This window comes from Epinephelus fuscoguttatus, linkage group LG23, assembly GCF_011397635.1.
Source record: "Epinephelus fuscoguttatus linkage group LG23, E.fuscoguttatus.final_Chr_v1".
Lineage (NCBI taxonomy): Eukaryota > Metazoa > Chordata > Actinopteri > Perciformes > Serranidae > Epinephelus > Epinephelus fuscoguttatus.
Window position 1 is genome coordinate 9,651,662 of NC_064774.1, and position 25,639 is coordinate 9,677,300.

Below are 25,639 nucleotides of genomic sequence, written 5' to 3' on the forward strand. Positions count from 1 at the left end.
AAGCCGACTCCACTACCCAAAAACACCACTGAGAGACTTCAGCTCGTTCAAAACTCTGCAGCTCGGCTATCAACCAGAACCAAGAGGAGAGAGTTGTCGGTGAAGATTCTCAGTCATCCAGGTCGTGGTAATCGTAAGTGCTATTATCGTAGGCAACTGGACTTGCTTGCGTTTCTTGAAGACATTTCGCCTCTAATCCAAGAAACTTCTTCCTTAACGACTCTGAAACTAAGAGCTCACGTGACCCCTATGACTCTGCAAGGGTTCCCACCCACACAGGGTTTATAGCCTGCAACTTCGTACCAGTCATTTAGAACTGGAGAAGCTTCTTGGATGAGAGGCGAAATGTCTTCAAGAAACGCAAGCAAGTCCAGTTGCCTGCAATATTAGCACTTACGACAAGAGGAGAGACCACATCGGACCAGTCCGAACTGCTCTGCACTAACTTCCTGTTACAGTTAGAATTGATTTTAAGCTCCTCCTCCTTGTATACAAAGCCCTACATGGGCTGGGACCGAGCTACACTGCTAACTCCCTTGTTAACTATCTGCCTCCAAGAACACTGTGATCGTCTGCTGCTGGTTTATTGGAGGTTCCCAGAAACAGCCGGAAGAAGATCGGAGATGCAGCCTTTGTCAGTTACGGCCCAAAGCTATGGAACACACGACCTATCAGGGAAGCTAGCTTGCTAAATATTTTTGAGAGAAAGCTTAAATCGTACCTGTTCGCTTTAGCCTTTAACTAGCTCTGACTTCCTGATACAGGTCTGACACTCTTTCTTTCTGCGCTTTTACTTTCTGTTTCTTTTATTTCTATTAGAATGATGGGCCAAAATTGGATGTAAACTTTACTAACAGTACCCAACAGCATTCTCGTCTCAAATACTCACAAAGTGACGATGTCAGCGTTGGCGGCCTCCACAGCAATGGTAATGGGGTCTTTCTGGTTCTTGTCTTTGGCGTTGTAGTCTGCTCCTCGCTTCAAGAAGAGACAAACCAACCTGGGAGAGTGAAGACACACATGAAGAGTGTGAGAGTGTGTTTTTATTGAGGATTGTTGGTTATTGTGTATTCAAGGATTCCCATTAGAACCACATGAATGTGTCTCTTGTCTTCCTGGAGTCCTGCACACTGAAATACAGCAGCAGACAATTCAAACAAACTGACCCTGGTGGGATAATAAAGTTGTCTGACTCTCAATCTAGGCACTGACACCCAAGTCTTGAAAACAAAAAGCTGACCGCCTGGCAAAAAGCTGAAGCCAGAAACTTTTGCAGAGGCCCAGGAACCATTTTAGGAAACCAGGAATTTCAGCTGGGTTTCAAGGGTTTCTCCACCTTAGTTTGTGAAGATTTTCCCATCTTTTTTTTCACGTCTGTTTTGTTTTGCCTCTGTTGATTACATCCATTCAAACATCAGACTTGTGCAACATTATATCGTAAGAACTATATGATGATGATGCAATATCATCGTTGGTCCGTCTACATCCCAACCCTCGCCTATTGTGATGAGCTCTGGGTAGTGACCGAAAGAATGAGGTCGCGGATACAAGCGGCCAAAAATTAGTTTCCTCCGTGGGGTGTCTGGGCTCAGCCTTAGAGATAAGGTGAGGAGTTTGGACATCCAGAGGGAGCTCGGAGTAGAGCCGCTGCTTCTTCACATCGAAAGGGGTCAGTTGAGGTGGTTCGGGCATCTGATCAGGATGCCTCCCTTCTGGCGCCCTTCTGTTAGAGGTGTTCTTGGCACGTCCAACTCGTAGGAGGCCCCGGGGCAGACCCAGAACACACTGGAGGGATTACATATCTCATCTGGCCTGGGAACACCTTGGGGTCCCCCAGGAGGAGCTGGAAAGTGTCGCTGGAACGACGTCTGGAATACTCTGCTAAACCTGCTGCCCCAGCAACCCAGCTTTGGTAAAGCGATTGAAAATGGATGGATGAATGGATGGAACTAATTTGCCCCTAATAACCCTCATCTTAAACATTCTGAAAAACATAAACTGACTCTTAAGTTTGGACAAATTCTGCTTTTGTGCTCCACAGCAGAAGTCTGCAGAGATTAGAGTCAGATTCTGCCTGGACTTTCTGATAAGCAGCACAGGTCCAGGTAGTGAAATAATAAGCTCTGTGTTATCTGCTCTTTCTCCATCTCGGTTTGCCGAGTAAACAACCACATTTTTGTACAGAACACTTAATAGGAATGTTGGTGTAAAGCTACACTGAGCATCTTCACAGTGCTCTGAGATGAAACAATTAACATCGATACCCATTAATCTTCTCAGCCGCACAAAAGATAAAAACACATCCTACAGTTGAGCTGTAAAAGGTCTCAGCTCCTCTGTAGGAGTCCCTTTTGTGTTTTATTGTGATTCATCACTTCCTTTGTGCGGAGAGTTCCCACTGTACACAACACAGGAATGTCATCTGGGCAAACGGTGAGTCTGCTTAGCTTCGTTAATGGTTCTGGGCGCTGTGCCTGAAGGATTACATTGATTTTCTTTGAGTGAGTGTGTACATAAAGTAATCTGTTTACTTTTCCGCACTTGCACTTCTGCCAGTGACACCGACCTGTGTGGGCGTCTGTTGTTGTTTTGCGTTTGTTTGTTTGTTATTTTATTGTTAGGCACCAGATCAGACATTGCTGTTAGTCTGGTGGCCTTGTCTTGTCTCTGGAAATACACAGTCTGTCAGTTTTTCTGACGATGGCCACTTATTTGTCTCATTATTTCTCCTGTAGTTCATTCTTGCTGCAGCCGTGTGCGCCCTCCACTTCCCCATCACCATCTAGTCTTTACGGATTCATCAGCCACATACGCCTCAGCAGCCTCAGAGTCAACAGCCACCACCAGTGTCTGGACTCCAGACTCCAGTGTCTATCCTGCTGCCACTCAGACTTCTGTTAAATCTCAATCAGCACAAATCATCTGTTAATCTGTACACTCATATTACATATTGAATATTATCTTTACTTCATTCATTGGTCTCTTCTGATTGAAATGAACATAGCTTTGTGCACACTGCAACAGCTAATAACACTCACGCATTGTTTTTTTATGGCACCTGGTATGCCGGTGTTGTGTCAAAGACTGTTCCCTCATCGATATGTGTCTCCCCCTAACCCTGGACCAAATGTTTTCCCTTTGCTTTCCCAAACCACAGAGGGGGGCGCTACACATTTTAACAGAAGGGAAACACTTTTTGACGAAGGAGCAGACTTGCGTGACGAGTGCGACTGACAATTCAGACAACACAGCTATCGGTACTGCTGAATCCAGTTCATGTGAGTCCTGGAAGGAGTTTTATGAACAAATCAAAGCAGATTACAGTCAAAGGAATCTCACATTTTGATGCTAATTTTTCCTGTTGGTCTAAAAAAAAAAAGAAGTCCGAACGTCAGCTACATTGGCAACGAATTTGAAAGGACGCATCAAGTTGAAGTCTTGGGAAATATCTGCCAGTGAACGATGATCACAAGATTTTATTTATTTTTTAAAGAACATAAGACATGAATGTAAACTAGTGTTTTCCTTTTTAATCTTTGTGAACTGAACTTTGAGCTAGCTCTTGTAAAGTGTACACGTGTACAACGCTGGTGACAGTGAAAGTGTGTTCTACCCGGTGTGGCCCAGGATGGTGGCGTGGTGCAGCGGTCCTCTCCCGTTGCTGTCTGCCTGGTTGACATTAGCGCCGTTCTGCAGCAGGAACTCGCAGGCTGCTAGGGCATTCTGGTCAGGAAACAGGAACACACCAGTTGCCACTTATATTTATTTAACGGGATAGTTTGGATGTTTCAAAGTGGGGCTGCATGAGGAACCTTTCCATAGACAGTGTATTGCCTACAGTGGATGGCAGTTGGCACGCCTTTAGTATGGAGAAGCAAACAGGAGTAACGCCACGGAAGCGAAGCCCCTTTCCCACTGCACAGAAAACCCACTAACACCCACTAACATCTGGCTTTTGCCTTCACTGGGAAAGGTTACAATCTGCATTCACTCCCGGGACAAATGACTCTACAGCCGTCCCGGGTATTTATCTACTCCAACTCAAATCGGCTCCAACTGCCAGTAACGAAGATATGACACTCAAGTGGCGTGCCGACTGACATCTACTGTGGGAATTACACTGACTATGGATACAAAGCTAACACAGCCCCACATCATAAGATCCGAAATATTCTTTTAACACATACAAAAGGGGGAACTAAAGGAGAGGTGGAATCATCATGATTCATCCTCTGGGGACCATCAATATTAACATCAAACTTAATGGTGCATTTAACGCTCTCCTCACCGCTGAGACAGCCTGTATCAGCGGTGTGCTGGACTCTTCGGCCACATTGACCCAGTTGACGTCGGCTCCATGGGCCAAAGCGTCGGCCATGACGGGGAAGTTCTGCAGGGCTGCGGAGCGGTAGAGCAGTGCCCCAGGGTGAAGTCCGCTCAGATCCTCTTCTTCCTCCACATCTGAGGGGAGCAGAGGGTTAACATCTAAAGCTTTGACACGTCTGTTACTGAAGGGGCTCAGTTTAAAAATGAGAACACTGCTTGTGTCTGTTGTCAGGTCAGATGTATGCCTCGGTGTGTGTTTTATCTCACCTTTGTGTGTATTGTTTTGTTGGACAAAGTCACTGGGGCTCAGTCCTGAGGAGAGAGAGAGCCACGATTAATGGTTTATCCTGCTGACTACAACAGCACACACACACACACACATAAAACACAGCAGGTTGCACCCTCAGGATTAGCAACTTCTGCTGGATCACCAACTTTGGGGATTGTGTGTGTGTGGGTGTGTTTCTGTTTTGTTGACATCAGCAGGAGGGTGAAAGGTGATGAACTAGATGACAAACAAGCAACCAGCCGGTTTGTCCATCCATCATTCCTGACTCCTGTCTCTCTGAGTTTACCTGTGACCCGAGGCAGAGTGGCCCGGTTCGGTTTGGGCTTTAGCGGCGGCCGTTGCGCAGTTTTGTCCTGCGTGCCCGCTCGGTTCCTCCTGGCGCTGGATCGCCTCAGCGGGGCGTTCCTGCCAGTCTCTGGCAGCTTTTGGATGAACTTCTTTTCGACGTACTTTGATCGGATCCAGGACTCCTTGTCTCCTCTGAGGGACAGAAACAATAGATTAGAGAGAATAAGATGGAGGGAGTTCATTTTTTCTCCAGCGATCTCCTCTCACACAAAACAAAACAAAACAAAAGAAGCCGACATGCAGGGCTGTTTGTCAGTGTGTCTCTGGTTTTACTCAGTTTGACACCACAACTTGTTTGTGCAGCTGTGAGACAAGAATGCTTCACACATGTCTCCGAGGCGTTCAGTGTCTTTTAATTAAGTCATAAATTCAGTTAAAAAGAGCTCTGTTTACTGCCTCTTTTCTTTACTATTTAATCACAGAAGACACATAGCTTTCTGCTGCTCTAAGGAATACTTCACCCTGAAATGATCATTTATATTTCAATTACTCAGCTCATGGAGAACAATTTGTTTTTCTTGCATGCTACCACATTGAACAAAGAATCCAAAAATTAAAAAAAAGTCTGGATGAACTGAAGTCATAGGGGTCCACGCTTAACAACAGCCAAACTACACGCTGACACAGGGAGAACATGCAGACTCCACACAGAAGGGCTCCCCCACCCTGGGTTCAAACCAGGAACCCTCTCGCTGTGAGGCGACGCATATAATCCAAGTCTCATTTATCCAGTCATGTGATGTTACATTACTGATGTAATGTAACATCACATGACTGTGACATGACATTACTGATGTAATGTAACATCACATGACATATGTCACATACCTCACAAGATGCAGGGCTTTACTATGTTGTTATCAAAATATCTCGGTTGACTTTGGTTTCAAATGTGACACAAACGGTCTCCTGGGTGAAAGTCCGCTGTTTGTTTGTTCCATCCACCTCTGCTCCTGCCTACCCTATGTGGACTTTTTTATACTATGGAAGTTGCTCGCAGTATCAAAAATGCTGCTGCCTGGTGCATCTCATAGCGCCACTAAAGGGTGCCTCTATGCGTCAGTATCTGATGAGTTAGGAGTGAAACCTGGCTGGCTTTGAAGAGAGCACCTTTAAGTTTCTCTTTCCGTTCAGTTCCTCATCAGGAGGGACTGTTTGTTTCCAAAGAACTGAGTACACAAGAACTGAGACTTGGATTAAACTAGACGAGTTGTGTGAGAGTTTATAAACGGAAGTTTTGATGCAGTTTTGCTGCTGCTCTGTGCAGTCGCCTATAATTTCAATTCCTCAAGAATTTCCTCAGTTTTTGGATTCTTCATTTACTGTGGAACACAGGGTGGGTAACTGATATACAAGTGGTCACTTTATGGGCCAGGTATTGCCTTAAAAACAATGAAATCTATGTTAACTGTACTGTACTGAACAATATTTGTGCTGTTAATGTGTGACTGAGAAAAAACAACACAACAACAAAAAAATGCCAAAAGGAAGCACTAAATAAATCAATTAACAGACGCCCAGACAAGATAAGACTGAAAGCTCATGCTGCAGAGACATGCAGCCTCACAGCAAGTTTCCGGAGGACACTTTAGTCACAACGTTAATCATGTGTATCATGTACCTGTGGTGCTTCCTGTCTGCTGTGACACAACAGAGAGGAGAAGAGGAAGTCAAAAAATAAGTCTAAAGAGAGTGGCAGGTCGCTGATATAATCATCTGTAAACCACACAGATCTTTTCAGAGGGTACGGTTTTATTTAGAACTCAGATGTTGGAACCACTGATCTCAACACACATCAACCTTTTCAGAGCCAAACCTCTCACACTCAGAGAGGTGGCAAGTTAAGTCTTTAATCTATGTGCAAATATACCATCCACAGGAAGAAGCAAAACATCATGTAATGCCATGAATATGACAGCAGGAGGAGATGAAGAAGGTTTCTGTTTGTTTCTGATGAGTGTTTTTCAGCTTATTTACATGTCAACAGTTTGATAAATACATGATGCTGGAAAATCTTGAATATTTGGAAATAAGGTCCCTCGACGATAGGTTTGTGTGTTGTGTTGTCTCATTATGGAAGATCAAATATGACTTATTTGCAAACAGACAAACAGTTAAAATGCCCAAATCCGTTAACAAATAAATTAAATATGTTAAATATAGTATTTCGTAGGGATTTGTTAGATGCCAGGCATGTCAGTTTTTGCTTTAATTCGCCTGACACAAATTAACCAGTAAGTAAGCAGTTCATTTTCAAGGAAAAAAAAAAAGCAAAATAACATGGAAATATAAAAGGCTTTTCCTTTAGTTTGACACTCTGTTGACTTAGAGATGCATTTAAAAAAAAATAATAATAATTTTAATGCTTATGATGTAAATGTCTCAACTTTTATTTTTCTGGCTAGCCATGTTAGCATGCAGAAACATAGTGCCCACTGCCCACCCTCTGGTCTCTGCGGGTTAGCTACCGTTAGCCTTGGCCACTCTGCCTTGTGCACCAAACAGCTTGGGTGGGAGCTAGCTAGTGGCGCCACTCATCTGCCTTTTTTGTTTGTTTTGGCAAAAATCACAAAAAAGCACTTTATTCATAAAATGTATTTTTACCATTATTAATTCCAAAGTCTTTATTGGACAGAAACAGACTGATGTCATCAGCATATAAAATAACAACTACAGTTAAACAGTCAGAGACTGGGTTATTAACGTAAAGAAGAAAAAAAACAGGACCAACAATAGAACCCTGTGGAACCCCACACATGATGTTGGCCTCATGGACGACACAATAATAAAGTCCCAATGTCCTCTCATCTGCTATTATCGCTGGTGACGGAAGCAAAAGAGGTGTAACAGGTGTAACACAACAATATCAGCCTCTAGTGTGACATATAAAGCTTTCTGAAGGATAATGATAGCTGAACATGATGACAACAATCGTCCCTGTTATATGGTGGCTGATCTCATCCTCTCCGCAGAGGGTAAGGAGCCTCTGAACCTCATTGTCTCCCCAATTTGTGCTGCTGTTCTTCTTCTATGAGTTAGCAGCAAACTGCTTTATAAATCTCACACATAACACGTGGTCAAAACGTCACACCTGTCCTGTCCTGCGAGCTCACACTTTTACAGTTTGGCTCTGTTACCACTGATGCCTGCTTGAAACTACAATTGGTAACTGACAGGATTACTGAAGCTTTGTGGCTGATTACTACGCCAATCTTACAAAGGAGGATGACACTTGGAACGGTTTCCTCCAGTTTGTTTTGCTATCTAAGCTAACGTTAGCCAATGCGCTGATGAGGTGGACATGATAACCCTTAATACACATAACGTTATTCATCCCTACAACAGGAAATACTTTTTTCCAAACCTGATGTGAAAGGTGTGTGCTGCACATGTGAGCATTTTTGATGATGGCCTCCGTCCAGTCCTTTGGTCTTATCACATTTAACCATAGTTGACTTTGTTTTTGTTGACGGGCAGTAGCGGCTGGTTTTGTGCCATGACTCTTTGTATTCTGGCTCCCAATAACACAACAAGACGACATTGTAAGACTCCTGTGTAGCCTACAGCCCTGTGGTGGAGAGGCAGGTTCTGCCTCCAGCTACTGAAATGATGTCATTGTGATGTCAGCGCACAGATTACACTTGTACCTTTTATCCAGAACAGCAAATAACGCACACATAGAAGCGGTTAGTCAGATCCCTTGGAATTCGTTTGTTGTACGGCCGGCGTTAACTGAGCCACATGTGTAAAATCATTGGAGTGTCCCTTTAAATGATTGCACGTTGGTTAGTTTGTACCTGGGACTGGAGGGGTGGGGCTTCTTGATGGTGATCTCATCAATCCGGGCCTCGTAGATCCTGTTGATCACCGTGTTTCCTAATTCACACATCAACTAAAGAAAGCAAAGAAATGAGACAAACCATCAGTGCTTGCTGCTTTATTCTGAGCGTTTATTTAAAGTAAAACGATTGCATAATTCATTGCATAATCATTATACTCAGTGGAACTTGTTTGTTAACACAGAAGAGGCTTTAATGAGTTAGTGTAGCTGCTGCAGTTAAAAAGTTAAATTACCTTAATGAGCTCTGGCTCCCAGGAGTCGAGAGTGAGTGAGCGCACTTTGGAGAAATGAACTCCCAGGCTCCTGTTAAGAGGAGGAAACCATTAAAGCTAAGGTTTCAAGCCAAGTGTGTGTGTGTGTGTGTGTGTGTATAAGTGTGTGTACCTGTGTATCCCTGAGCAGACGATGCAAAGTGTGATGCCCAGGTTGATGGAGGCCCAATCGGGACCAGGCTCCCCGCAGTCGCAGCACTGCTTGTTCCCCGGGATGGCCTGGACCTCCTCCAGCGCCTTGCAGCCCTTGTTTTCCTGATCCGCTCCTCCACCTCCTCCTCCTCCTCCCCCACCTCCTATCATACTGCTCGCAGACACCGAGCTGCAGCGCAGCCGCTGATAATACACACGCAAAGACACAGAGACAGGAATGAGGAGATGAACAAAGGCACACAACTTCCTCTGTATCTCCTCGGATTAAACTCCCACAAATGCAGATATAGAAGATGAAGTGTGTGTGTGTATGTGTGTGTGTGTTCTCACTGGGCTGTGTGGGTCCTCTCTGTGCTCCTGAAAGGCTGAGGCGATGCTGTTTTGGACGGCGCTGATCCACGCCTGCTGCTGCCTCTCTGAGTCCGCCTGCAACAAACAACACCTACACACGTACATGCACACACACATACACACACATACATGAGAAACTGACGTGGACAAATTCTCACCACCCCCCCACTCTTACACAGGTCACACTAATCCACACACTTAACACTGATGAAAATTCAGATAGGCGTATGCATAAATGCACAAACGTGTTCGCCCACACACACTCACTTTGACGGGGACACCACTTCAAAGCAGAACCGCCTCTCGTTTTCAGTGCTGGGCTTCACCGTGCACAGACGCAAGTCCTCCACCACAACTGTAGGCTGGTCCTGAGAGAGACGCAGGCCGGAAACACACACAGGTCAGGCCGTGAGTGTTGTAATGAACATTTGTGTTCTGTGTTTGGCGTTATAACCGGGGTAGGCAGTTTAATTTTGGCTTCATTGGGCAAAAATCCATTAATAAACCTTGAGCATACTGTAACTCAAGTGGTCTGAGAGAACATTAGCCTCCTGCACCTCCTCTTGGTTCTGTTTTCAGGGTTTAGAAAATCTATCCTGTGATGGAAAACTTTGGCCAATCACATGTCACTTCAGAGAGAGGGTGTTCCTATTGGCTGATCTATACATGCGAATGCACGTCCCTTCGGTGAAAGCCTGAAAGTTGTTACGCTAGCATTGGCAACAACTGGCTACACTGCAAGGCAACCCAAAACAGGAAGACAGACTGATCGAAAAGAGTCAAAATAAAACGTGTCACTATCGAGATGCTAATTGTTTAGCCTTATGCTAACAGGAGCTAAAGGCTCACAGCTGTGGCCTCATGTTCATGTTTAGCCAACTAACCTTAGCTAGAGCCTCGAAACAGTGTGTCCTCCTACTCACTCCCCACTGCATCACACAACCTTGGCAAGAAGAGTAGCAAGCAGTAGCTTCATATACGGATCCCAGTTAGCAGCAACAGCCAGCGCCAACCCCAGGTCTGAGCATGGATGGTTTACTGAACGGGCCTACCATGCACAAGCCAAGCGGCCCAAAGTGTCAGGGGGCCTGCTGGCCTTTACTTGCAGACTGTCACATGTGAAATTAACACATACAAAATGACCTCAGATTCTGAGTGTCTTGCTCCTATGTGGGATAGGAGGTGGGACCCTAAGCATATCTCGGCCCAGGGGCTCACTGTCAAGGGGACCGGACAGCTCTGCCTCCCTACTGGATCAGCGAACTTTCTGTTGCTGCTGTTACACTGGTTTGACCCAGCCCGCTGTGACACTCGGCCCTGTGGGGTTTGCGTCGGCTGAATTCAAGCTGCTGCTACTACTGCCAACTGAAGGGCTTTCTTCCGAGCTGCTGCCTGCTCTCCTCCCGGGGAAGCAGGCAGCAGCGGCGGAGAGTGAGACAAAGGGATGGTGGGGTGGCTAACGTTAGCCAGCTAATTCTTGTCTGATTTATGGTCTGATACAGAGAGACAGCTTGGCAAGGAGGGGCTGAGTGAATGAGCTGGATGCAGGTCTACAGTAAAATAAGATTAAGGTGGGAGGGGCTTAGGACAAAGGAGGGTATAATTTCAAAATCTGCCGTTTTTTGCCTTCCCCAGCTTTAACTTTATTTTCAGTAATGACAATTATCTTTAAAAGTACCTTGAACTTCTTCTGATACACCAGCTGATTCTTTTGAATTGAAAACCAACGCCTGGAGCGGAAAGAGAACAAGAAAAGGTCATGAAATCAAGGATAGGTTCATTGTTGCACCAAAAATAAAGGAGAGACAAATAGTGGACAAACAGAGCACAGTTCAGGAAACTATTTTCCAACACAGTGGACATTTGAGTCCTTTTAGTGAGACGTGTATGGAGGGAGGAAAGCACAAAGACAAAGCAGCTGTTCTGAGTGAGACATTCTGTGGGTGAACTTGTACCTGCTCCAGGTCTTGAAGGCGTTGCTGGCTCTCTTGTAAAGGTATCCCTCCATGGCGATCCCATTAGCTGCGTCAGCGTTGAAATCCATGATGGAGTCATCGTAGGACACGTCCTGGAAATATTCAAGAAAAAAGAAGTGTCACTGGAGTTACCTTTACCGGCCTATTGTAGTTTTATTTTAAATTGTGGTTTAAAATGTAGATTTATATGTGTAAAAGCATGAAAGTGTTTTTGTATCACCTTTTTCTTGATTGCAGCGTGTCTTTGCTCCATGTCCCTCTTCTCCCGAGCAGAGTTTAGGACAAACTGAGTGTGCTATTAAAACAGGAACAGACACAGAGGTCATTCTCCAGACACAGATATCGATTTTTAAATGATGTGCATGATTCCATTCCTAATAACTCACCATTAAGAGCTCTGATGTATAATCTCCTGAGCTCTCTGATACATTAACTGATTTGCAGTTTTTTGCTCAGCTAAGTGAAAGTGATTAAGTGCTTTATTTAACAGCACATCAGGGGGCTAATTACCAAAACAAGGGCTTAAAGCAACGTCAAACATTTATAACACTTATTTGAGCTATTATACACTTCGACATCATCCAGTCCTGAGCAAAATACAAATCCTACATAATCCAAAATAATACAACAACAAAACTTTTAATTTAAATTGACTGAGTGAAGCTAAAGAAAACCTAGAAATGTGGAAATTGGTAAAAACAGATTGGGGTCTTAGAAATAAAATGAAAATATTGGCTCAAACAAGTGCTCTGAAAACCTGTTGAATGACCAGAATTTCTGATATTAATGTCATAAATTTATGAGAAAAAAATCATGGATATTCTCTGAGATTTAAGAAAACAAATAGAAACAAATAGAACTTCTGGTATTAAAGTCTTGAATTTACAAGAAAATCTAGAATATTCTCTGAGATTAAAGTGGTAGTTTTATGAGAAAAGACCCAAAACTTCAAAGATTTAAGTCGTAAATATGTGGGGGGAAAAAACTTGGATTTTCTGTGAGATTAAAGTTGTGAATTTACAAGAAAAATCTAGAATAGTCTCTGATATTAAAGTAGTTAATTTACAAGACAAGACCCCAAACTTAAACGATTTAAATTGAAAATATGTGGAGGAGGGGAAAAAAACTTGGATATTCTCTGAAATTAAAGCTGTAAATTTATCAAAAAAAAAAAGAACTTCAGAGATTAAACTGGTAAATTTACAAGAAAAGACCCCAAAACTTCAAAGATTTAAGTCGTAAATATGTGGGGGAAAAAACTTGGATATTCTCTGAAATTAAAGCTGTAAATTTACACCCCCCAAAAAATAGAATTCCTAAGATTAAAGTCCTGAATTTATAAGAAAAATCTAGAATACTCTTTAAGATTTACCAAAACAAACAGACAAACAAACAAACAAACAAACACACAAAAAGAACTTCTGAGATTAAAGTCCTGAACTCGATAGAAAAAAATGGGATATTCTCTGATAAAAGTTGTGAATTTACCAAGAAAAACTCATAATTTCCGAGATTAAAGTTGTGAATATATGGGAAAAACACGTGAATATTCTCTGAGATTAAAGTTGGAAATTTACAAAATAAACAAACACAAAACAGAATTTCTGAAATTAAAGTTTCAAATCTATGGGGGAAAAACATGGATATTCTCTGAGATTAAGGTTGTAAATTTATAAGAAAAAACTCAGTATTTCCAAAATTAAACTCATAAAATAACGTGAGAAAAAAAAACTGCATATTCTTTGAGACTAAAGTTGTAAATGTACAAGAAAAAAATGTCATGAATTCATGGGAAAAAACTTGGAAAGCGTCAAAGTCAGGAAAGAATTTAAAGTCATAAATTTACAAGAAAAGTCATAAAGCGATAAAGAGAGGACTTTTTTTTTTTGTCATTTTCCGGTCATTTTTTTGGTCAAGGAACCACGTTGCTGTATATTTTGCAACGCTCTATCATCCACAAACAGGCCTATTCAGCTATTCTGTTAAAGTTAATCTACACAGTGTGCATTAAGCAGCTTCATACATCCCTAAAACTGAACGTAATGAGCAAATACTGACTCACACAGGACATGGAGGTCTGTCTCCTGGGTGAAAGTTCTGTGTCTGACACATTCATCCACCACAACTTCCTCTCTACATGGACTTGGTCAATCTTTATGCTACATCCCCTGACCTCCTGGCAGAAATCCCTGAAGGTTATTTCTCAATCTAGGAGTTTTTTTTCTCATCAATTTATGTCTATAATCTTGGAAATACTGAGTTTGTTCTTGGATTATGACCCACTTTCTCCAGCTTTGTATTTTTTTGAACATACAATGTTTCTAACGTGCTGTCGCAGGACTCTGATTTACGAGCATATGTTTTTCTCTTTTCTATTCGTGCCTATTCAGCTGTTGTCTCGTCTGTCTTTTCACTGCACTCAAGGACAACTCTCCCCTTTTCGCTTTCCTTTTCCTCTCCAACATGTTTGCCTCTGTGAGAAAGACATAAACACAGAGACACCAACAAGTTCAGGGTTCACTCCTGCAGTCTTTGCTCTTCAGGAAACAGGGATTAGGAAGTGTTGAAGCTCGTCCTACATCCTGTCTCAAACTGAACGATAACAGTGTTTTATTCCTTGGTGTCTCTCTCTCATCTGCTTATTCTTGTTCCTATCATTTCCTGTTGAAACAGGAAGAGCTTTTGTGCGGTTTTGATTCGGCCAGTGAATGTTGACAAACTCATTTCCTGTTTGAAATTCTTTTCATTTAGCAAAAACACTCGACAGTAATCCTGCTGATGTTCAAGGCTGACGGTGCAAAAAGTTTTTCCAGTTTGGACAGTCAGAGAGCAGGGACACACACACACACACACACACACACACACACACACACACACACACACACATTCACACTCAAACAGACGTGAAATATTTCCTGTTGTTGCTCACTTTTTCCTGTCACGATGACAGTGTGATGTCATCTTGTGACTCCTCGGCCCCGCCCCCTTTAGAGAGATGCCAGGAACTCATCTGATGCAACTTACCCAGTCTTAAATTTTGGGTCTTATCTCAAAGTTACCACCATTATTGTACACAATTATGTTTCTGTTTACAATCTACGCATCTTACCAATATCATGCATCTCCCTTAAAGCAAATCAAACATTTTAAAACTACTTTATGTCTCCTAAAATGTCTGCACTCTTTCATTTGACTCATTGTTAGAGACCAGAGGAGGCAAACTGTCCAACATTCCTCAATTAAAGTGCACAGCTGAGAGAAAATACACACAGAAAAGCAAGAATCTCGTCCTCCAAATCCCACAATCGTGCATTATTTCACCTCTGCATCCTCGTATGATGCTGAGCAGAAGACACAAACAATACAGACGACCTGCTCATCAAGACACTGCTCTCTGTCTGACATGGTCAAAAGCTCCAGAACAGCTTCTAAAGGGAACCTGTGGTGAGACTGTTTTGCCCACAAGATCAAAACTTAACTGTCCATCTTAAGTTTTATGCCAGCACAGACAAGAATTCTTTACAGAGGACCTTTTAAACTCATTTCAAGGTTCATACTTGTCATTTTGGTTTCCACAGAATCATGTTTGCATGTTTTAATGTTCCAAAAACACTTTAGTTATCTCATACTGTCTGTGCTGGAACACCTGACTTCACCCTTTGTCCGAAACACTCCGTTTTAGTGCCTGTCTCTTTAAGGCACCAGTCTGCTCTGATTGGTTCTCAGTGTCACTGCCAGTGTTACTAACTTACAAACTTCGCGACAAAGTTCTTGCAGACTTTATCTCTAAAAAGCGACTAGCAACAACTTTAGTGACTTCTTTATGCTGGGTTTAGATGAAACGATATCAGCCTGACACAGTGTCGTACGTGATCGTTTCATGTCGGTTAGTGTGTCATAGTAGATGACAACAACAACCAATCTGGGTCGCCTCATAACGTTCCAACAGAAAGTCTAGCATGTTTGATTCTCTTTTTGTCGCTCACGACTGCTCCCGTCACAGCCGTCACTTTGACCAATATGAACACAGAGCAATTTGCTGCCGTAGACAACTGTGCGGCAACAACACCCCAGGGTTTTAGATAAAGCCTCCACAAAAATAGCATTTTAAGTCTTGTGTGTGATTTATCATGGCTTCATATGAGCAGAGGAAATATCCACTCTTCACGAGGCTAATTTATACAATGTAAAATGCCATAGGCTTGTGCTAATAACGTTAGCATGTTATAATGCATTGGAAAATGTGTTTAGTATACAGTTGTTTTGTCGGTGAACCTTGTGAGTTGTAATGGAGCCGAATTTTCTAACATTAGCTTTGTTAAATGTTGCTGTTGTCCCTGGCTTCATATGAGTAGAGGAAAAGTCCACTAGCTGCTAGGCTAATTTATACAATGTAAAATGCCATAGGCTTGTGCTAATAACGTTAGCATGTTGTATTTGTGGGGAAGATATGTCCAGATAAAGTCAAGTGTTTGTCTGTGAATGCTGCGAGTTATAGTGAAGCTGATTTGTGTACTTGTGTTTGAAATTGTATATATTAAGCCATGTTTAATGTGTGTTTAATGTGTGTTTTGAATCAACTAAACTTTACAGCACTTCACAGAAACCCCGTCACTGACTAGTGGTTTGGAGCTGACGCACATGAATAAATCCCCCTTTAGTTCCATCTACTCTTAACCCTTTGGCTCCCAGTCAGCAACCCCCCCAGATGGCGCTACAACTCCCACTCATAGTTTAAAGTAGGTGCATCCAGGGGTGTAACATCTAGTCCTAAACTGAACTCATATGGTTGCTACAAGACAGAACTGCAACAAGGGAAATTAAATCAGTCAGGCTTTATTAAGCATTTACCTCCTCACTCAGCTTACGTCGATACTCGTCCAGTTCTGAGAGAGACTGGTGGCCATGTTGGAAGAGCTGGGCCTGGGCCTCCATCAAATTCAGCATCTGACAGGAAGCATGAGAAAGTATTTACAAAAAACTCTTACACACACAAATGACGTAAACACCACATATTTACAAAAGCAACAAAATGAACTTAAAATGGGTCAACGTGAACTCACTGCCATCAGGATGTCGGTCTTCTTCTTGGCCTCGATGACATTAATCTGAAACGAAGGGAAGCAGCGGTTTGACACAGTGTTCATGTTTCCATAACCAAAAAGAAAAAAAACTCACCGGCCAGTTCTGGGAGCCACAACCACAAGTGTGGAGAGAAGCCCCGAGGCAAACCTGTTATCATTCAAAACAGCAGACGCACAACTGTAATTAGACGCGCTGGTGTGTGTCTTACCCGGGCTGTTTTGGTACCTGAACGCACAGTTAGGAGACTGTTTTCCTCCTTTGAACTTGTTTCGTTTGTGTGTTTGTTTTCCCACATGTGTGGTCTAAGTTGAAATGGACTGGTGAGTGCAGGGAACTAATTAGCACTCCAACTTCAGCTTTAATGTTATTATACCAGCATATCTGGTTGGCGTGCAGGCATTAACATACTGGTCACTGACATACACATGATTTTGTCAATACAAGGACATAAATGCAATAAATATAACAGGTATATAAAAGTAGATACCACTGAAACAGCAGCAGAACCAAAAATAGAAACACCTCTACCATCCTGTCCCTCACAGTGAAAGACTAATGTGAAACATATAGAGCTACATAAAGTGCAGTTCCTGGTAAGGCGAAGGTGTGACAGTGAGTCTAAAGCTACATTTCCACTGCATGCTGCAACACAGCTCTACTCAACTCAACTTGCTCTTATTTGGTTTTCCATTGTCTGAAGTTGTGGAAAGTACCTGGTACTTTTTTGGTACCACCTCGATGAAGGCTGAAGTGAGCTGAGCTGATAGTAGAAGGTGGAGTTGAAGCACTGCAGACCACCGACTGGACATAAAGAATCATTACTAGCCCGACACAGGACATCCTACGTAGCCGTCAAGCTACCACCAATTCACGATATCCTTTGCTTGAACTAAGGCGCCTCAACATTGCATGATTTTGTGCTCTTACATTCACTGTAGAGCGTAAGTATGATCACTTTGCTAAAGCATTGAAAGCTTTATCATTCATTCCTTGCCAAAAAGCTGTTTTTAAGCTTCAAAAAGAGGCTGTTATAAAGTTTTTGTCGTTTTCCAATGTGTGATCAGTTCATCCAAATAACACCTATTTGGGAATCTGTGCTAACGTTTGTGGTGCTGCTGGCTTTGTGAGACCAGCCGGTCGGCATAACGTTACAAAAGCACATGCGTTTTTGGAGTTATTCTTACTGTCAGCAATAAAAACAAATAATGATGACAATGGTCTGTAGCTAGCTACTATAACCTACATGAAAGTGGGCTTAGCTTACGCTAGTGAGGTCCTGGGTGTCACACTTTGGCAACAGGCTAACAGGTGAGTTACAGTTAGCTGTACAGGGGCGTTCTTTCCTTCGTTCTATGGCGAAGAAATCAGGATTTTGTTAATGACATGGAAAAATTAGCACCCTGCAATCGAGTGGTTTGTCCCGTTAGCAGTTCTGTCAAGAGACTTTGCTTTTGGTTATCCAAAGTGGAGCAATTTACACGACCAGACAACACAAGTCACTAAAAATATCCTCATATGTGATATTTTCAGCCCGTTTTTTCGTATGTCGTCCTCACAGTCACTGATAGCTGGTAGATGTGGTACTGTAAAATCATCAAATCGCCGCAGTGTAGCTGCTGAAAGTCCCCAAATTCCTTCTTTGTCTACAACGCCAACTACCGCCGCAAGTGCTAAACCGAAAGACAAAAACAATGGCATTAAAATGACAAAAATAAAAAGTGGGCAGGGCAGCATAAGGCGAATAGAGACTGCATTTTTTTATCCACTCCATCCTGATTTTAGAAAATGGCAGCTTGCAAAATAACGGTGTACAACTGATGAAACGCAGACAGTTCTCTGTTCGATTGCCGATAAGAAGATTCAGCAAGTATAGTGTTGAAGATGTGAGGGCAGTTTTAAGCCCTGATCACACAGAAAGCGTTTTGCAGGTTGCTGTAGCTCTGGTTGAGGGTGAGAGGCTGTCAGATGATAAACACAGATCTGTGTGGGTACATGAGACCCCAAAAAAGAGGGTGGATCACGGGGAGTACCACCAGTTAGTCCAGGAGCTTCTCCTCCATGATGGACGTTTCCAGGCATACGTTAGGATGACTCAGGGGCAGTTTGACAACCTGCTGTCTATCATCGCAATGTATAGCTCTGGGTATCCAGCAACCACTACCACCAGTATCTCCTCCATTGTTTACCAACTGTAAACTTGTCGTCGTGACCACCACAGAAGGCCCGCCTCTCAAATCATCCAACTGGACAATAGAGAAAAAAGGTGACGAAAGAAGAGATGACATGGGTGCTTTTCTGCTCAGAGTTGGAATTTTCAACTCAAGGAGCTCAGAGTGCTCCGGCAAACTGTAGCCAAAACATAAAGTGATATAGTGAGCTAATATCTTTACTTCATCCAGCATTCGTTCTCACCTCCAGAACGTAATCCAGGGCCTCAGCCCGAAAGGCCCTGCGTGCATTGAGCAGAGCATTGCTCGCCTCCTCCACTTCGTGTTGTTTCCCCCGCGGGGCCTGAGCGTTCCTCACCAGCGCCCCCTCCAGGTTTTCGCTGCCGCGCTCAAACTCCTTGCGCACGTCCTTGAACCGACGACAATCCCTGTGCGATGGGGAGGGAAGGAAAGAGGGAAATTTGGTATTATCGTCATGCCTCCTTGAGTATTTAACCTTTATTCAACTAATATGTTTGCGACATTAAGCAGCTGAAGGAACAACAGATAACTGGCTATCATCTTGGGGACTCAACACATAATTTGGAGTTTTGTTTAAAAGAGTTTAAACCCCCTTTCAGAATGTGTCACTGGCTAAATATGCAGCTGATCATTACTGTCACATGCTATGAGATATCCCCTCTCCCCTCTCTCATCTAATGCACCGTATCATTCCCAGTGTTAAGAGCAGACTGCGAGACAAAGTACAAGAAGAAGGCAAATGAAGGATCATAAGCCTCCAATATTTTTTTAATGAGCGTGCTAACAGTTGGCAGACATGCATGAGGAGTGACTCAGCCTGAAGAAGGTGGCTGAGTGCATCTCAAAGATTAGATGAAAAAAAAAAGAAAAAAGAAAGCAGCTCGCTCACTCTTTGACAAAGTTCTGCAGCTTCGTCTTGACTGACTTCTGCGTGGTCTCGATCAAGTCCTAAAAAGGGAAAATCAGATGAGACAAAGCCGTCACAGTGAGCTCAGATAACTGTTAAATGTCACACGTGTTCAACGGTGTGCTGCAGCCTCGTCTGACCACATACTGCAGCTGATAAGACTGGGAGGGAGATGGTGGTGCAAAGACGTTAAGTCAAACAGAGAGACAGACTCACCCCCTGTGCGTCCAAGATGATTGCAAGCTTTTTGGAAAATTTATCCAAACACTCCTGCAGGACAGACAGATGAGAATCACATCAAATCTTAACAGCAATGTCACATTTCTTATCGATAACAACCGACAAACTGAGTTAAAGAATGACATGATAACATCAATGGTATGTCCCTGTGCTCCTTTCACCTCCATCATCTTGTCCCCGGAGTACTGCTGTCCAAGGTCCCGGAGGCCGCTGACGAAGCTCTTGCTGGTCTGGCAGTAGGCTCTGCCCGCATCCAGCATGGCCTGGCATTGTTTCACAAGCTGGGGGACACAAACATGCAACACCACAGAGTCACATTCATCCCGAGTACTCTAACAAGAGGCGCTTGAGGTGACTAACGGCCGGTTGTAATCATCAGTATGAATAATTAAACACAATGTGTTCCTCCAGGAGTCCACATAATAAAGCAATGAAACAGCCAGAGTTTGGGGTTATTACAGTAGAGCATAATCACTGCGCACGATGAATTTCCCCTCCAGCTTCTGTGTAATGCCATCTGGAGTTCATTAAGCTGCATTAGAGACAGACCATCACTGGATGTACAGGCTGGATTTTGATTTTGAATACTGGGTTTTATAAATCTAGGCTCATTATTAGTTCAGTCATGACAATATCTTATAATATTTTATTTGAAAAACACATTTTTTGTGTGTTTAAAAGATTATATGTACTGAGGCACAATATTTTACAGATTTACATCGACATTTCCTTCCTTTATAAGCTTGCAATGGCTAACGTGCAAGCTAACAGCTGCCTTTTAACACATTCAGCAGACACGAAGCAACATTAGCATTAGCAATATTGACATTTTCTTTCTACCAAACTACACCAAATGTGTCACCATGCAGAAGGAAGCTGCATCTTCTTATGGACGAGGGGCTCGTCAGTAAAATATCTATGCTCTTCATAAATGTCCAAGCCCCATTTTGACATCACATTTAGCCACACCATTACATCCCCATGTGCACTGCAATGCAGATAAAGCTAGCATAGCCTTAGCTAACTTAGCTAAAAAACATGGTTCCACCACTAGAAACAAAAATATATCATTAGTTGACACTTCACAGCATCAGTGGAGCACTTAAAAAAGTTAAGGCAAGCTCAACTTTTATTTGTAGCGTGTCACGCCTGTCGACAAGTGTCAGGGGTCATATCCCTGACGTTACCTTATAAGGTGGCTAACATGTAAGCTAACAGTTGCCTCATATACATCCAGCCGACAAGAAGCAACATGTAAAGTCATGTTTCTGGCATCCTGATGAATAAAAGTCCGACAATCACTCTTCTCTTTACTCTATTATGGTCCTTACCAGCTTCTGAGGGAAATATCTGGCTCTGTAGCAGCTAAATGCTGCACTACGTTCACCAGCTAGTTGCTAACAAATCTAGCTAGCTAGTTGTAGCACAGAGTGAACAACCCTGAAGAGAGTTCACCAAAATAGAAACGCTGTGGACTGTAAAGCTAAAAACAATGAGCTGACATAACAAATATTAAAAATATGATACGCCCAAAAATATTTTAACTTGACATAAGCAAAACAAACACATTAAACTGCAGGCTAGGAAATGTTTAGGTCATTAGCAGCCACCTACACAGGTGTTATCACTCATTGTGCCTGATTAGACTGACATGGACTATGCTTAAAGTGAGATTATGTAAAAAAAGGAAATGACTCATTCTTTCTTTTGAAAATTAAAAGTTGTATTAACAAGAAATAAAAAACACTGGAAGTGGGTTCAGAACATACAGGGGGTTGGCAGCTTCAGCCTTAACAGAAGTTTATGGTAGCTAATGTTAGCTAATGTTAGCAAGCTTCACATAGATGTCGCTGTGAGACTGTTGCTGTGTCTCAAATCACATACTTCCGTTAGTACACTTCCATGTAGTATACTATGTGCACTATGTACTTATTGGCATAGTGCGCAAATTTCGACAGGGTAGTGTTGTCTCAAACCAAACACGGCTGTTGTGCACTCACCGGAAATGACGACCGCAAATTAGCTAGTTAGCAAACTAGCATTAGCATTCACGTTATCGTTCGCGGTACCAAATCATTACAGACTGCTAAATTAACCTAATAAACATACTGCTGGCTTATACCTGACAACAGAAAAGTGGTGCTTAGTGCAAAAACCACATGTATTTGTACAATGCAGCAACTTTCATGGTCGCGCAGTCCTCGGCCGCCATTTCCAGTTTGAAAAGTGGTCCCTCCCCTTCTGCTACGTAGCCAAGATGGCGACCACTGAGGGCGAGAAGTGTCCATAGTTCCACACTCAACTTCTTGACCATTGTGAGTGCACCATCCGGGTACTCATAGTGCACTGCATTTTTCCATACTTCTCAATGTGAAAGCGCTTATGCACTCAAAATATTAAATGTAAGTACAGAAGTACGCAATTTGAGACACAGCATTATAGTCTGTCCCAAATCACATACTTCTGCACTAAACACTTGATATTTAGGTTGCAAAATATAATTGCAAGTGCGCTAAGTGCATGCAGTGTACTACTGGAGCACTCAAAACAGTCCAAAAGTTGAGTGTAGAATGATGGACGGTCGCCATCTTTGTGACCTCAGAAACTTTGTGACATGGTGGCTGGGGACAACAAGGAGCCTAAGCTGGCCACAGTGAACACCGCCGTGTTATAACTACATGTTCTTTGCACTCAGTACCTATACTGGTGTTGAATAGAAGCCAATATGTCAAATGTTGGCGATCATGCTCCATCGAAGAGGAAGAAGAGGCGGTTGAAAAAAAGCAAAACTGCACGATCTGAGATGACACTAGAAGCTAGTGCACCATGCAAGAAGTACATAGTGTACATAGTGTACTATACTGAAGTGTCTCTGTGCTACTTTTAACCATGGACTGTATAAAAACAATGGACGTAGCCGCCGTAACGTCAACCATTCGCTTGTGAGCTCTTGTTTTGATGCCTTAAGTTAAGTATTTTGGCCCTCGCCATCTTGGATTTATGGAGCCAGGGGTGACCCAAGGTGACCATATTTGGACATATTTAAATGAGTAAGTCATATAAAAATTCAATCCCCACACAGCTGTCACAAATGGGTAATTAAATAATCAAGAATTTCCCAGCTTGGAATAAATAAAGTACTATCTATCTATCTATCTATCTATCTATCTATCTATCTATCTATCTATCTATCTATCTATCTATCTAATTAGCTAGACCAGTGGTTCCCAACTTCTGAATGGACCACAAGTGACTTCAAATGTGTCAAGCTTGTAAAAAACACATTTTAATCTTAAGCAGAGTATTAAGTAGAGTATTTTGAAGGGCCGTTTCCTGTTGTAGAGTAAACGTACACGGACAGCTACTTGACAGAGACAGCACACTAGCTCGATGACATGGCCAAACGCAAGTATGACGCCACATGTTTTCAACTGTGCGGACATTCAACGAATGACTAAGGAGAAATCTGGACCCCGTGGCTGGACCAGATGGGAACCACTGAGCTGGACAGATGAAAATCTTAAGTTATTCATTCATTCATTTTCCATAACCGTGTATCTTGTTGGGGGTCACAGGGGGGCTGGAGCCTATCCCGGCTGACATGGACCTGGACAAGTCGCCAGACTATCACAGGGCTGACACATAGAGACAGACAACCACTCACACTCACATTCACACCTACGGACAATTTAGAGTCACCGATTAACCTGCATGTCTTTGGACTGTGGGAGGAAGCTGGAGTATCTGGAGGAAACCCACGCTGACACAGGGAAGAACATGCAAACTCCCCTACCACAGGGCTCAAACCAGGAACCCTCTTGTTGTGAGGCGACAATGCGAACTACTAGACCACTGTGCCGCCAGTGTTTTGGATTACATGTTTATAAAGTTGGGCATTTTAACATGGGGGTCGATGGGGATTGACTCGCTCTTGGTGCCAGCCTCAAGTGGCCATTAAAGGAACTGCAGTGTTTGGCACCTCAATGGCGGATGTTGCCAGCAAGCCCCCAGGAACAGCGCCGGGCTTTGAAGCCAATTTACATAGTGGCCATAAGTGGAATTACCGCTTGCTGTTAACGCTATATTGAAGCATTCATGATTAGCTTATCAGCACAAGTTACATAAGCTCCTATTCCTTGACATCTCCCCTGCTCTTCAGTGAGCTTTGCAGCACCTGTAAGTGTTGAACAACCTACACCTGTATAGTTCTTATCGCTGCATTGAGTTTGATGACCTTGTTATTCACAGCACAGTGTGTGGACGTGAATGGGCTTTTCGTGTGCTGCAGTCTCTTTTAGCTTATCCAACATTTACACTAATACTGATTATCTAATGATAAACCACTTTACCACTTTACCTGAGTATTTCTATTTGAAGCTACTTTATCCTTCTACTCCACAACATTTTGAAGGCACATATTGTACTTTTTTTTTTTTTTTTTTACAGTTATTTGATCGCTTTTATTACTAGTTCCTTTACAGATTTAGATTATTAAAAAATATAAATAATTGAATAAATGCATTGGCTACATGTTTACCAGCTGTCAACTTTTTTTTTAATATTCTGACTTTCTTCTTGACTTCTCAGAAAACACAGATATGTTTGACTTGTTTTAAATGTTCCAGAAATTTTGAGCATGTGCAGAACTCTGCAATATTTTTCAGTATACGACTTTATCATGCACATAACTGTACATATTTATTCACTTTTATTCTATTCTTGTTTATTTTCTTAATGTAGATACTGTAGTTAAATTTCACACTTACAGCGTCAGCACAGTGACGATATATATTTTATTTTTAATATTTTTATATTTTAAGTGCAAGTGTTAAACAGTATTTTTTATTTATTTATTTGATTTAATTTAATTAATTTAATTTAATTAATTTAATCATTTTCATTTCATTTTATTTATTTTATTTTATTTTATTTTATTTCTTAATATTTACATAATTTTATTTCCTAGCCTTATTCTTACTTCTAATAATTCTCTACTCTTTACATCAGAGCGACTGGAACGAATCACAATTTCCCCTCTGGGATCAATAAAATATTTCTGATTCTGATTGTCCCGGAGTTTATGACTTGATTAAATTCTTTATGACTATAATGGTGAGTAGGTGCGACATGCACATTTAAAGAGGCTAAGCCTTCAAACAAAGGAGGACTGCAAAGTAAATCATGTGTGCTGACGCTGCATGTTTCAGCGTGATATCAAGTAACATGGTGGCAGAATAGAAAAAAAAAAACCTTATTTACCTAAACCCACAATAAAAACCGCCTGACGCTAACGCAGGCAGGGGAATTTCTCTTTCTTTGTTTGTCAGTAAGGTCAGAGTTCAGCCACAGCACAGCAACTTGCACAGAGCAGATAAAAACTGCCTGAAGGGTTCGAACCCAGTTAGTCCAGTTTTTCCAAAATCACTGCATCTCTCTGCTGCAACACACAAATCACTCGCTTGTGCGAAGCTCTGCAGGGAAAGTTAAATGACAACTTCTGTGTAGGCGTCGTATATCTCCACCCTTTTTTAAGCAAGGAACAGAAACGCAACATGTGACCTCTATATCAGATGAATAGATCTGAAACTGCGACATGTATGAACACAAACAAGCGATGGGAAATACGCTTTCGTATCGAAGCAGAACAAACTGTAGTTCTCTG

General features: G+C 42.4%; 1 protein-coding gene across 2 annotated transcripts in view; it reads right to left on the bottom strand.

The window, feature by feature from the left end:
• acap1 (ArfGAP with coiled-coil, ankyrin repeat and PH domains 1) overlaps positions 1 to 25,639 on the bottom strand; it is a 36,507-nt gene that overhangs the window by 4,434 nt on the left and 6,434 nt on the right. For both annotated transcript variants that reach the window (XR_007448584.1, XM_049568075.1), the window contains exons 3-21: positions 20,139 to 20,258; positions 19,954 to 20,007; positions 19,720 to 19,778; positions 19,054 to 19,237; positions 16,620 to 16,664; positions 16,408 to 16,503; positions 11,777 to 11,851; positions 11,536 to 11,648; positions 11,259 to 11,310; positions 9,848 to 9,948; positions 9,560 to 9,671; positions 9,189 to 9,412; positions 9,038 to 9,107; positions 8,761 to 8,855; positions 4,902 to 5,095; positions 4,594 to 4,638; positions 4,289 to 4,461; positions 3,614 to 3,723; positions 890 to 1,000 (exon numbers count right to left, since the gene is read on the bottom strand). Coding sequence is in view for 1 of the 2 variants with exons in the window: in XM_049568075.1 (XP_049424032.1) it covers positions 890 to 1,000; positions 3,614 to 3,723; positions 4,289 to 4,461; positions 4,594 to 4,638; positions 4,902 to 5,095; positions 8,761 to 8,855; positions 9,038 to 9,107; positions 9,189 to 9,412; positions 9,560 to 9,671; positions 9,848 to 9,948; positions 11,259 to 11,310; positions 11,536 to 11,648; positions 11,777 to 11,851; positions 16,408 to 16,503; positions 16,620 to 16,664; positions 19,054 to 19,237; positions 19,720 to 19,778; positions 19,954 to 20,007; positions 20,139 to 20,258 (2,033 nt within the window). In the remaining variant the exon portion in view is untranslated. The remainder of the gene's footprint in view (positions 1 to 889; positions 1,001 to 3,613; positions 3,724 to 4,288; positions 4,462 to 4,593; positions 4,639 to 4,901; positions 5,096 to 8,760; positions 8,856 to 9,037; positions 9,108 to 9,188; positions 9,413 to 9,559; positions 9,672 to 9,847; positions 9,949 to 11,258; positions 11,311 to 11,535; positions 11,649 to 11,776; positions 11,852 to 16,407; positions 16,504 to 16,619; positions 16,665 to 19,053; positions 19,238 to 19,719; positions 19,779 to 19,953; positions 20,008 to 20,138; positions 20,259 to 25,639) is intronic.